The sequence below is a fragment of the Myotis daubentonii genome, chromosome X (assembly GCF_963259705.1).
Source record: "Myotis daubentonii chromosome X, mMyoDau2.1, whole genome shotgun sequence".
Classification (NCBI taxonomy): domain Eukaryota; kingdom Metazoa; phylum Chordata; class Mammalia; order Chiroptera; family Vespertilionidae; genus Myotis; species Myotis daubentonii.
In genome coordinates, this window is record NC_081861.1 from 102,336,571 (window position 1) to 102,350,771 (window position 14,201).

The 14,201-nt window shown below is 46.3% G+C and overlaps 1 protein-coding gene across 2 annotated transcripts in view; it reads left to right on the forward strand.

Annotated features, from left to right (window-relative positions):
* The window catches only part of ATP7A (ATPase copper transporting alpha), a 178,562-nt gene that overhangs the window by 153,965 nt on the left and 10,396 nt on the right, over positions 1–14,201 (forward strand). The window contains exon 18 of one of the 2 annotated variants that reach the window (XM_059678592.1): positions 13,726–13,890. In XM_059678592.1, the coding sequence (XP_059534575.1) occupies positions 13,726–13,890 (165 nt within the window). The remainder of the gene's footprint in view (positions 1–13,725; positions 13,891–14,201) is intronic. The other variant, XM_059678593.1, reaches the window with a different exon arrangement.

The window sequence follows — 14,201 nt, forward strand, 5'->3', positions numbered from 1 at the left end:
CATAGGAAAAGTAAGGCTCCCAGACACTGCACCCCCCACCCCCAGATTTATTCCTTTTTCAAATTGTCTAATGAATCCCCTCATCTCTGCTATGGATTCCATCCTCTCATACACGCGTGTGCGTGCGTGCACACACACACACACACACACACACACACACACACACACTCTAGAGGCCTGGTGCACGAAATTCATGCACTGGGCGGGGGTGCGGGGTGGGGGGCGTTCCTCAGCCTGGCCTGCGCCCTCTAGCAGTCCGGGAGCCCTGGGAGGATGTCCGACTGATGGCTTAGTGGGCCTAAGCCGTCAATCGGACAGCCTTAGTATTGCCACGGAGGCAGGAGAGGCTCCCACCACTACTGCTGTGCTCGCCAACCATAAGCCCGGCTTCTGGCTGAGCTGCGCTCCCCCTGTGGGAGCACATTGACCACCAGGGGCAGATCCTGCATTGAGTGTCTGCCCCCTGGTGGTCAGCGCGCATCATAGTGACCGGTCATTCCACCATTTGGTCATTTGCATATTAGCCTTTTATTATGTAGGACATGTTGTAGATGAGGCCCCCTAGAACCATAAGAAATGCAAAAAATTCACTAACTCATTCTCGAATTGCCCCCACTTAAAATCAAATTGCCCCCCCTGTGGGGCTTGTGCTGCACCTTGGGAACCACTGGGCTTGACAGTTTTCCTCTCTGAACTTCATTTCTGAATACATACGCATATACCAGTGATGGCGAACCTATGACACGCGTGTCAGAGGTGACACGAACTTATTTTTTTGGTTGATTTTTCTTTGTTAAATGGCATTTAAATATATAAAATAAATATCAAAACTATAAGTCTTTGTTTTACTATGGTTGCAAATATCAAAACATTTCTATATGTGACACGGCACCAGAGTTAAGTTAGGGTTTTTCAAAATGCTGACATGCCGAGCTCAAAAGGTTTGCCATCACTGGCATATACTATGGGAATTGTAATCTCTTCTCCATCTACCGCACTGGGTTGTCATGAGGAGGTTCTGAGCTAATAAACCTAGAAATGTTTCATCAAGTAAGTGATGTTTAAATGGGAAGGGGTTGTTATTTTTAAGCCCACGGGTACCCTTGCAGGTAGCAGGTGCTGATTAGGGGAGGAGGGCATGATTGTTTCCTGGGACTGTAGCTATGGAAGCTTTGTAAAGGGTTCCACAGGCCTGGGAGGGGCAGGCTCTGGCCAGCAGCCCTGTAGCGGTGGTCATCCCTGGAGGCGCTGGCCGGGGGCAGGGAGTTAGGGGGGCGCTAGGGGGGCAGAGAGGCTGAAGGGAGAGTATCTGTCAAACCTACCCACTTGGTGCCATTCTTTAAATTGTACGTGGCTGTTTCACAGCTGTACCTGCTCAGGGTGGGGCTCCAATATCCTGGAGCCGGGTAGGGGCTGGGCCAGGGCCGAGCCAGGCAGGCTAGGAGGACGGGTTTAGCCGCGCCCACAGCGAGGTTCAGCATGCTAATGCTGTGGAGACCGCACTGCTGCTGTTGGGGGGGAAGGGTCTGACCCTGGGGGGCCGCTCAGGCCTCCTCCACCTGGGTCTGGAGTTGTAGGGAGGAGAGGCATGCCCGGCCCCAGGGGAGGGGGCCCAGCAGCAGCAGGCTGCGGGGCCCTGGGTGCCTCGAGGGTGCTGATGGGTGGTCACCGGCATGCTATTGTTGTGGGCGCCCCTGGCGGGGGTGGCAGGGGAAGAGATCAGGAGTTGGAGGTGCAGGCTACAGCTACCCTGAGGCTGGGTCTTCTCCCTGTCTGGTCAGCCTCCCCGTCCCCCCGGGGGTGCGGGGGCTGGGGTAGGGTGTCCATGCAAAGGGATTGGAAGAGCTCACCGTGGCGGCTTGTGGCCGCTTCCTCTTCCTTCTTTGCAGTCCAGGCTCCTGTCAGGTGCTCTCCTCAGACCCCCAGGAACTTGGCTCCAGCTGCCTGCCCCCTGCTGCATGTGCATCAATATGCAAAGTGGTCGTTACGGGGACACCATAATGGACAAATTAGCATATTCCCTCTTTATTATATAGGATAAAATAATGAAAGCGTGATATGCTAATTAGACTGGACAGCCGAACAACCTTCTGGACGTCCTTCCAGATGAAGCTGCCGTGGTGGGGGTGAGGCAGAGGTAGTTAGGGGTGATCAGGCAGGCAGGCGAGTGGTTAGGGGCGATGAAATAGGCAAGCAGAGTGGTTAGGGGTGATAAGGCAGGCAGGTGAGTGGTTAGGGGTGATGAGGCAGGCAGGCAAGTGGTTAGGGGCGATGAGGCAGGCAGACAGAGAGGTTAGGGGTGATCAGGCAGGCAGGCAGGTGAGTGGTTAGGAGTCAGCAGTCCCAGATTGCGAGGGGGATGTCTGACTGCCGGTTATGCCCCAAGGGATCCCAGATTGTGAGAGGGTGCAGGCTGGGCTGGGGTCCCTTGGGGTGGCCTGTGGGGATTGGGCCCCAGCTTGCACCCCCAGCCTCGCAGCCCCGCCTGGCACCCCACCATAGCTGGCGCCGCCCCCTCATCTGTTCCACCATTCTACCTGTGGGGCGATCAGTTGGGGCTGGGCCCCCCCGCCTGGCTCCCTCAGTTCCTGGGAGCTGGGTAGTGGCCCCAATTCTGCTGCCACTGCTGGTCACTGTCTGCGGTGTGATTGGCAGAGTGATCAGGCCCCTCCTCGCACCCACCTTGGCCTGGCGCCACCTGCTCACCTGCTCCACCATCCTGCCACGGTCCTGCTCTTGTCGGGGCCCATTGGGGCTGGCAGTGCCTCCACTGCCCCCTGGTGCTCAGCACACGTCATAGCAAGTGGTTGAATTCCCAGTCGAACAATTTGCATATTAGGCTTTTATTATATAGGATATATATTTTTCCCCCATCACTATTTATCTCCTTTATTCCCCTGCCTTTATGCCCCCTGCCACCTCCTCCACCCTCATATGTGTGTGTGTGTGTGTATATATATATATATATATATATATATATATATATATATATTTCAGAGAGGAAGGAAGAGGGACAGAGAGATAGAAACATCAATAATGAGAGGGAATCATTAATCAGCTGCCTCCTGCATGCCCCACACTGGGGATCGAGCCTGCAACCCAGGCATGTGCTCTTGACTGGAATCTAACCTGGGACCCTTGAGTCCACAGGCTGACACTGAGCCAAACCAACTAGGGCCCTCCACCCTCTCTTGATTCCTTAGAGACATCCCTCTCTTATGTCCTTTTGCTTCTTTATTTTTCAACTCTTTCTGTACTAGCTCCTTTTCATAAATGTATAAATACTTGTTCCATCAAAATCATATATTTCCATCAGCATTTTGTCCTATTTTTCCCTTTATATCCATGCTTCTAGAAATAGCCTAGGCTTGTTGAATTCACTTATTCATGGCTTAGTCTGGCTTCTGCCCCATCCATACTACTAGAACTATTCTTTTTATGTCCACTGATGACCTTATTTAACACCCTCTGCAGTGGTCACTTCTCAGTCTTCTGCCTGCATAACCTCACTAAAGCAATTGACAATGTTGATCATTTGTTTCTTCCTAAAACTCTTTCCCTTATTCCATGACCCTGCTTTCTCTATATTGTCCTCTCACTTACCTGGATGTTCTTTCTAATCCTCTGATTCCTCTTTTCTCCCGCTCTCAGGGTTTTGTTGTTTGTCTTTTTCTTATGTTACATACTCTCTCTGTACAATTTAATTCATGCCTATTGCTTATTCTACCACATGTGGGCTTCCACTGCCACTCCAAAATCAATATCTTTAGCCAAGGCCTGTTTCTTGAGTTTCTTATTTGTCTATCCATCTGCCCCAAAACATGATATATACACCTAAGTGTCCCACCACCTCCCCACCAATTTGTTCTCAAGTTATTTTGCTAACATGCAAATCTGAATATATTACTTTCTAATACCTTTTACTATGGTGGCTTATAATCTAATTTTGAATCATGAACCTTTGGAGGAATGTGATGAAAGTTATGCTCACCCCTCAGAAAATTTCTGTTTCGGAGGTTTGCATATATCCTAAAGCCCATCCATGGAATTCTGTTAATGATCCTAACTTTACTGGCTCTCTGTCTCTTGCAGAACAAAGTCCAGTCTCTCTGGACTTTGTTCATAATCTGTTCCCCAGGATATATTTTTTGCCTCCCTGCACCACCCATCTTGTCTTTTTACTCTGTGTTCTGTTCATATGGAACTACTTATTGTTTCTCCTTATATCATGTAATTTCATGCTTATTAGGTAATTTCATTTACTGCTTGTTTGTTAATCCTCACCCGAGGATATTTTTCCATTGATTTTTAGGGAGAGTGGAAGAGAGAGGGAAAGACAGAGAGAAACATCGATGTGAGAGAAACACATTGATTGGTTGCCTCCTGCACGAGCCCCAGCTAGGGTCCGGGCCCGGCAGGAGCCGGCAACCAAGGTATGTGCTCTTGACCAGAATTGAACCCGGGACCTTTTGGTCCACAGGCTGATGCTTTATCCACCGAGCCAAACAGGCTAGGGCTCATTTACTATTTTCTCTGGGTAATGTCCTTGTTTACAATGGTATCTACCTTGTGAACTTATTTTCATCTTTTTAAGATTCAGCTCACATCTCTCTTCAGTGAAGCCTTCACTGACTGACATACATAGGCAGAGATATTTGCTCTTCTTTTTAAATCATAACTGTACTTAGTCTCTGTACTAGGCACACTGCATGAAAATTCTTTATTTTCCTATCTGATTCTACTAAACTGTAATTTCTATTTTTTCATGAACTACTAGTACCAAGCACACTGACACAGCAATTTTGTTCATTTGACAGCTTTTATTAAGCATTGTTCAAGACACTAAAGAAATAGCAGTGAGCAGAATAGAAAATTCCCTATCTCATGGATCTTACATTCCTGATGGGAGAACACAAGACTGTGAGCACATAAATCACACACACACACACACACACACACACATCTAGAATATAAAAAGAACTCTTACAACTCAATGATAAAACAACAGTTTTTAAGTGAGCAAAAGGTATGAATAGACAATTTTCCTAAGATATACATATGACCAATAAGCACATGAAAAAAATGCTCAACATCTCTAGTCTAGTCTATTGAGACACCACTTCACATCTACTAGGACAGCGGTTCTCAACCTGTGGGTTGCAACCATCGGAAAACACATGTAGCATATCAGATATTTACATTACGATTCATAACAGTAGCAAAATTACAGTTATGAAGTAGCAACGAAAATAATTTTATGGTTGGGGGTCACCACAACATGAGGAACTGTATTAAAGGGTTGCAGCATTAGGAAGGTTGAGAACCACTGCACTAGGATGACTATAATTAAAACAAACATACAGAAAACAAGTGTTGACCAAGATGTGGAGAAATCAGAACCCTTATACAGCCCTAGCTGGTTTTGCTCAGTGGATAGAGCATCAGCCTGTGGACTAAAGGGTCCCAGGTTCAATTCCAGTCAAGTGCATATACCTTGGTTGCGGGCTCCATCCCCCCCACCCCCAGTAGGGGATGTGCAAGAGGCAGCCAATCAATGATTCTCATCATTGATGTTTCTATCTCTCTATCTCTCTTCCTTCCTCTCTGAAATAATAATTTAAAAAAAGGAACCCTTATACATCATTGTTGGGATTGTAAAGTGGTTTAGCTGCTATGGAATAGTTTAGTGATTCTTCAGGTAACATAGAATTACCATATGACACTACAATTCCACTCCTAGATATATTCCCCAAAGAACATGTTTATACAAAAACCTATATGAATGTTCATAGAAGCATTATTCATAACAAACAATTGGAAACCCAAATGTGCATTAACAGATAAAAAAGGGTTTATCCATGCAATGGGACATTATTCAGCCATAAAAAGGAGTAAATTACTGATACATGCTACAAGATGGGTAAACCTGGAAAACATTATTCTCCTATATAATAAAAGGCTAATATGAAAATTGCCCCCTTGGGAGTTCCACTGGGAGACAGGGAGTTAGATTGCTCACTATGATGTGCACTGACCACCAGGGGCTGGCACGGGACTTGGTGGACGACCAGCAGCGGTGGCGGCATGGGGCACTGAGGGAGCAAGGAAAGGAGGAGGCGGGGAACTGGATCGGCCCTGATCACCGGCCAGGCCTGGGGACCCTACCCATGCATGAATTTCGTGCACTGGCCCATATATATATATATATATATATATATATATATATATATATATATATATATATATATATAAAATGTATGATGGAGGTAAAGAAGGGTAAGGGATATAGGGAATGCCAGGAGTAGTGGGTCTTATTTTATACTAGGGGCCCCGTGCACGAATTAATGGAATTGTGGGCTGAGAGGCTGTGGTGGGCACAGGGGTGTTTCTCAGCCCATCCTCCATGCCCCCACCCAGCCCCTCCCGCTGTGGCCCCAGTCTCCTCTCTGCTTGCAGCCCCGCTCCTGCTGCCACTGCTCCCACGCACTGACGGCGCCGGCCCCGCTTGCACCCACTGATGGTGTGGAGCGATTGGGGCCGGCGTCAGCAGCGGGTGTGAGTGGGGCCGGTGCCATCAGCGGGTGCGAGTGGTGGCAGCTACCCCGATTGCCCCTCAGGAGCAGGGGAAAGTGGAGAAGGGGTGATTGGGGCCATCAGCCACTGCTTGTACCTGCTGACAGCGCCGAGCTATCGGGACCAGTGACAGGTGCCGGCAGTGGGTGCGAGCGGGGCAAGAGTTGGCAACGGGTATGAGCAGCGGCTCCAGTGCTGGCAGCAGGTGCGAGTGGGGCTGTTGCCGGCAGCGGGTGCGAGCAGCAGCTGCTGCCCCAATTGCCCCTCAGGAGCAGGGAGAGGTGGAAAAGCCCTGAGGGGCGATCAGGGCCAGCAGCCACTGCACGCACCTGCTGATGGCACCGAGCAATTGGGGCCAGTGCTGGGTGCTGGCAGCGGGTGCGAGTGGTGGCTCCAATGCCAGCAGCGGGTGCAAGCGCTGGGCAGGACCGCGGTGTGTGGGAGCAAAGAATTTTCAGTAACCACCAGAGGCTTGCCCCGATGACAGCAGCTAATGCCCTGCCTTGGTCTGGCTCCCCCACACACCTGCTCCACGATCCCACCACAGCCTGCCCCGCCATGTTCCACCCTCTGCTGCTTGCTGCCGATGCCTGCCATGTTACACGCGTCCCCCCTGGTGGTCAGCGCATGTCATAGTGACTGGTTGTTTGGTTGTTCTGCCATTCGGTCTATTTGCATATTAGGGCCATATATATATACTAGAGGCCCAGTGCACAAAAATTTGTGCGCTCGGGGGTAGGGGGGTCCCTCAGCCCAGCCTATGCCCTTTCGCAGTCTGGGACCCCTCGGGGGTGACCACTTGCTGGCTTAGGCCTGCTCCCTGGGGAATTGGGCCTAAGATGGCAATCAGACATCCCTCTGGCAGCCCGGCAGCCCTCGGGGGATGTCCACTTGCCAGTGGGGAGCAGACCTAAGCTGCAGTCAGACATCCTTAGCGCTGCTGAGGAGGCAGGAGAGGCTCCCACCACCACTGCTGTACTGGCAGCCATCAGCCTGGCTTGTGGCTGAGCAGAGCTCCCCGCTGTGAGAATGCACTGACCACCAGAGGGCAGCTCCTGCATTGAGCATCTGCCCCCTGGTGGTCAGTGTGTGTTATAGTGACCAGTCATTCCCAGTCTTTCTGCTGTTAGGGTCAGTTAGCATATTACCCTTTTACTATATAGGATTGAGACCTGGTGCACGGGAGGGGGCCGGCTGGAAGGGTGTCCAGGATCAGGGTGGGTGTCCCGCTTGGGTGCCGGGCCAGCCTGGGTGAGGGGCTGATGGCTGTTTGCAGCTGGTCACACCCCCTTCAGGGTGGGGGTCCCCACTGGTGTGCCTGGCCAGCCTGGATGACGGACTGATGGCTGTTCACAGCTGGTCACACCCCCTTCAGGGTGCGGGTCCCCACTGGGGTGCCTGGCCAGCTTGGATGACGGGCTAATGGCTGTTTGCAGCTGGCCATACCCACTTCAGGGTGGGGGTCCCCACTGGGGTGCCTGGCCAGTCTGGGTGAGGGGCTGAGGGCCGTTTTCAGGCTGGTGGGTGACTGAAGCTCCCAGCCTCTTTTTTTTTTCCTCTGAGATTTATTTACCTTCTATAGCTGTCACTGGAGCTGAGAGCCGGCTCCAGCTCTGAGGCCGCGGCTGGCTGAAAGCAGGTATCTGAGTTTTTTTACCTTCTATAATTGAAACTCTGTTACCATCACTGGTGCTCTAAGCTCTGAGCCCGCTGCTGGCTGAAAGCAGGTTTCTGGGGTTTGTTTAGCTTCTATAATTGCAACATTGTTTCTTAGAGTGCAAGCTCAGAGCCCGGCAGCAGCAGGCGGGGAACCTTGGCTTCCTCCATCACTGGAGCAAGCAAGCTTCCTGCTCGCTTCAGCTGCGTGGCTGCCGGCCGCCATCTTTGTTGACAGTTAATTTGCATATCCTGCTGATTAACCAATGGGAAGGGTAGCGAAGTTATGGTTAATTACCATGTTTCTCTATTATTAGATAGGAGATATATATATATAATGATCAGGGTAGGCCTCATTTAGAAGGTGGTATTTGAGCAAAAACCAGGGGGAGGGAGAAAGTTACATGAATATCTGTGATAAGAGCATCTCAAACAGGAGGAATGTTAAATACAAAAGCCTTGAGCCAGGACTGTGCTTGATTAGTTTCAGGAACATCAAAGAGAACAGTGTGGCTAGAGCAGGAAATGCATGGGAAGGGGATCAGAGATGAGGCCAGAGAGGTAGGTAGTGCAGGACTAGGTTGGGTAAGGATATTTAAAGGACTTGGGTTTTTGCCCTGAGATGTGAGCCACTGGAGAGTTTTGAGTGTAGGAGTGATAGAATATGACCATGTTTTAAAATTATTACTCCAGCTGCTCTGGTAAATATACACTGTTGAGGGAAGGGCAAGGACAGAACCAGGGAGATGAGTTAGTGCCATTATCCTGGTGAAAGATAATGGTTGCTTGGACTAGTGTGGTAACAGTAGAGGTCATAAGAATTGGTCAAGTTCTAGATGTGCCTTGAAGCTGGCAGACAAATTTTTTTCCACAGATTAGATATGGGTAGGGTATGAGAAAAGTCAAGAATTATGCCAAGCAGGTGGGGTGGAACGGAATTGTCTGGCATTAGGGAAAGAGCTGAGGGGCAGCTTTCTCCCAAACAGAAGTGCTGCCAGAGACCATTGCTCCTTTGATGATCCAGACCCCCACCCTGCCCCGAACTAGCAGACAGGTACCATATCTGAGTCCATCAACCTGCCTCATACTATTTGCTTTACCCCAGTGATTCCCTGAGACCCTGCTCCACCCAACTTGCAGGCCTACCCAAGCTGTTTTCCAGTGGATTTTCCATACAAATGGCCTGCTTTGGCTCATGCTTCAGATTTTCCTAAAATCCCTCAAACAAGCAGCATCTAGCCTCACTGTGTCCTGTACCTCTCGTTAAGTGGCCTCAGGCCTGGCACTAGTGGCAGCCAGCCTTGGATCACAGCTTGGTATTGCCTGGGTACCTCCAAGCCCAGCACAAGTAGCAGCCATTGGCAGATCACTTTGTAGTTCATGACAGGTGGCCCCAAGCAGGTGGCTCCTGGGAGGTCCCAGAGCTTGCACACCCAGTGGACAGCTTCAGACCACATCAAAGCACCCAAAACATTCAAGGGGAGGACACAGTGGGCACAAGAGCCTTGATGAAATCGGTCCTGTTTTGTGTGATGGGCTCCTGCACAGCTGATCCTCTATAGTGTTTAGAGATTGGTGGCTGGTGGTTGCAGCCAGTCCTTGGAGCTGAATAGCCTGGGTGTAAATGCCTCCCATTGGCAGGCCAACAGTGATCAAGGCTCAACTACAAGGAGAGAGTGTACATAGCCTACATGGGGGACGCACTTCGAACACCCAGCTTGGGTGATCAGGGAGGTTGTGCCATTGAACTCTACAGGACACTTACTATATTAGGCCACTCTACTGAGCTCAGGAGACATAGCATTACTTAATACATAGAAACAACCGCAGGGAGGCTACCAAAATGAAGAGACAAAGAAATATGCCCAAATGAAAGAACAGAACAAATCTCCAGAAAAAAAGTAAACAAAATGAAGACAAGCAATCTACTAGATGCCGAGTACAAAACACTGGTTATAAGGATTTTCAATGAACTCAGGGGAAGAATGGATGAACTTAGTGAGAAGTTCAAAAAGAGATAGGCAGCATAAAAGTAGAACTAGAAAACATAAAAAAGATCCAGTCAGAAACAAAGAATACATTACAGAGAATCAACAGTGGAGTAGATGAAGCCGAGGATCAAATCAGAGATTGGCAATTTAAGGAAGCAGAGGACAGCCAATCAGAACAGCAAAAAGAAAAAAGGAATTCCCCCCAAAACTAGCATAGTGTAGGGAGCCTTTGGGACAACTTCAAGCGTACCAACATTCACATCTGGGGGTGCCAGAAGGAGAAGAGATAGAGCAAGAAATTGAAAACCTATTTGAAAAAATAATGACAGAAAACTTCCCTAACTTGGTGAAAGATATAGACATACAAGTCCCAGAAGTGCAGGAGAGTCCCAAACAAGATGAACCAAAAGAGGCCCACAGCAAAACACATCATAATTAAAATGAAAAAGGTTGAAGACAAAGAGAGAATCTTAAAAGCAGACAGAGAAAAGCCGTTACCTACAAGGGAGCTCCCATAAAATTTTCAGCTGATTTCTCCACAGACACTTAGCAGCCAGAAAGGATTGCCAAGAAATATTCAAAGTGATGAAAAGCAAGGACCTACAACCAAGATTACGCTACCCAGCAAAGCTATCATTTAGAAGTAAAGGACAGATAAAGTGCTTCCCAGACAATAAAAAAATTAAAGGAGTTCATCACCACCAGACCAGCATTATATGAAATGTTAAAGGGTATTCTTTAAGAAGAAGAAGAAAAAGAACAAAACTATGAACAGGGGTTAGGAGGGGGTCAATAGGGGGAGGGGGAGGGAAGGGAGACACCTGTAATACTTTTAACAATAAATATATATTTAAAAACTATGAACAACAAAATGGCAATAATATATATCTCAACAACTGAATCTAAAAAACAAAATGAACAAGCAGAATAGAAACAGACTCAGATAGAACATTTTGATGGTTGCCAGATGGGAGAGGGATTGTGTTGAAGGGGCGTGGTGGTGAAAAAAGCGAAGGGATTAAGAAGTACAAATTGGTTATTACAGAATACTCATGGAGATCTAAACTACGGCATAGGGAATACAGTCAATAATATTCTAATAACTATGTATGGTGTGAGATTTATTGAGATGATTACTTAATAAGTTATGTAATGTCTAACCACTGGGTTGTACATGTGAAACTAATATTTTATGTTGACTGTAATTGAAAAAGAAAAAAAAAAGAATTATGCCAAGGTTTGTGAACTAAGCAATTTAGAAGGGTAGAGTTGGCATTTAAATAAGATGGGGAAGACCACAGCAGGATCAATATTGAGGAAAACTGATCAGAAATTAGTTTTCAACATGTAAATTTTGAGTGCCTATTAGATAGTCAAGTGAAGATGTCATGTAAATGGAACTATCAACTAGTCAGTTGGCTGCACAAGTCTGGAGTTCAAGGAAACAGACTGGGTTGGAGATATGGATTTGGGAGATCCACTTATAGATCTGTGCTGTCCAATATGGTAGTCACTAGTTACATGTGACTTCTAAAATTTAAAGTTAAATTTAATTTAAAATTCAGCCCTTCAACCATGCTTATCCACATTTCAGTGCTCAATCACCACATGTTAGTGCCTACTGTATTGAACAGAGCAGATATAGAACATTTCCATCACTAAAGAAAATTATATTGGACAGCACTGGTATAGATGGCATTTGAAGCCATGAGATTGGATAAGATCAACAAGGAGTGAGAGTAGATAGAGGGTAAAAAGGAGGCTTAAGGATTGAGCCCTGCAGCACTACAAAGTAAGAGATCAGGGAGATGAGGAAGAATAAGAAAAGACTGAGAGGAAGTGGGGAGTGAGAAGGTAGGTAATTCATAAGAATGTGGTGTCCTAGAAGCCGAGTGAAGAAAGTATTTCAAGTAGTAGTGAGTGCAAAAAAAAAGAAAAAGAAAAAAAAGGAGTAATTGTCTGTGTAAAATGTTGCTAATAGGGCAAGTAAAATGAGGACTGATAATTTGCCATTACATTTATTAAAGTAAAGGTCATTGGTGTAATGTATAAACAATTCTTTGAAGTAGTAGAAACAAAGGCTTCATTGGAGTGGGTTCACAAGAGAAAGGGAAGATATGAATTGGAGCTGCCAATGGACTCAACACTTTCTGAGAAGTTTTGCTATATGTACAGAAGCAGATAAATGGGACAGTAGCTAGAGAGGTAAGTGAGATCAAGAAAGGGATTTTTTATAAAGATAGGACTATGTATAGTAGAGATAGAACATTTGATTATGTAGGACAGGGGTGAGTTGTTAGAGAGATGTTTGTAGAATATGCAAAGGATGAGGAGTTAGTGCACAAGTAGAGAGGTTGTCATTAAATAGGAACAGGGGCCGAAACCGGTTTGGCTCAGTGGATAGAACATTGGCCTGCGGACTGAGGGGTCCCGGGTTTGATTCCGGTCGGGGGCATGTGCCTGGGTTGTGGGCACATCCCCAGTGGGAGATGTGCAGGGGGCAGCTGATCGATGTTTCTCTCTCATCGATGTTTCTAACTCTCTATCCCTCTCCCTTCCTCTCTGTAAAAAATCAATAAAATATATTTAAAAAAAAAATAGGAACAGGGGCAGTATATGATAGAAGGGAAGCTAGATTAATGTGTACACAGGTACAGACAGGTAGCTGAGTAAATGTGGCAATGAGAGTTTGAAGAAGTTCTATTCTGATTGCTTTTATTTTCTTTCTGAAGTAAGATGCAGAGTTATCCTCTGGTATGAGAATGGGAGAAGAGATATAGAAGAAATGGAGAATGAATGGACTAGGGAAACATTATACAATTGCCAGACAGCACTAAGGGCCCACTTAAAGTTAATGGTCACACGTTTACAATGAGACATGAGTATTGGTTGTGTTTTCATTTAACCACATTCAACTAATGATCCACAATAAATATTTTTAATTTAATTCAATTACTTTGGAAGGTCAAAGGGAAAGGCCAAAAGGAAAGTTTCACCAAGAAAGTAACATTTGAACAGGCTCCTGAGAAATATGATGCAGCCAGGCTGGTGTGGCTCAGTGGTTGAGCATCAACCTATGAACCAGGAAGTCACAGTTTGATTCCTAGTTAGGGCACATGACTGTGTTTCGGGCTCAATTCCCAGTAGGAGGCATACAGGAGGCAGCTGATCAATAATTCTCTCTCAGCATTGATGTTTCTATCTCTCCCTCTCCCTTCCTCTCTGAAATCAATAAAAATATATTTCTTAAAAAAGAATATGATGCAGTTTAGTATTTTGAGAGGAGGGTTAAGGATGTTCCAGGTGGAGGCAGCAACATATTCGAAGGCCCACAGGCATGGAAGAGCAGAGTATGTTTCTTCAAAATTTGGAAAGCTGTGTTGTAGGCTGCATTCTACTAAAAATATAATGTAGTGACTGTGCAAGGTTAGGCAGGAAGAATGTGCCTCATGGGGTTGTCATAAATATAAAATGAGCTCGTTAAATGTTATTTCTGTACTTTCAGATGCTCTTTCATACTCAGAAGCTCTTAATGCTCAGCAGTACAAAGTCCTCATTGGTAACCGGGAGTGGATGACTAGAAATGGTCTTGTCATTAATAATGACATAGATGATTCCATGACTGAACATGAGAGAAGAGGTCGTACTGCTGTATTGGTGGCAGTTGATGGTAAGTTTTTCAATGAGTACACTATGACCCAATGTTGTGATCTCAGCTATTGTTTTATGTGTATTTTTGAGAGACTTCTGAATTATAAGGATTATTTGAAAGCATCCTGAATGCAGTGAAAATGTTAGCAATACATAATTGTTATAGATTAATTTAAAATTCTCTTGCATTTGCCTGACTTTATTATTTTCTTTCCTAGCCTATGTTTTTTTTTTTAAAAAAAAGCTAATCAAGGTTTTTTTAAAACCTAAAAATGAAATAACATTAAACTAATAACAAAGTAAAATTATATTTATAATTTCATCATTCTA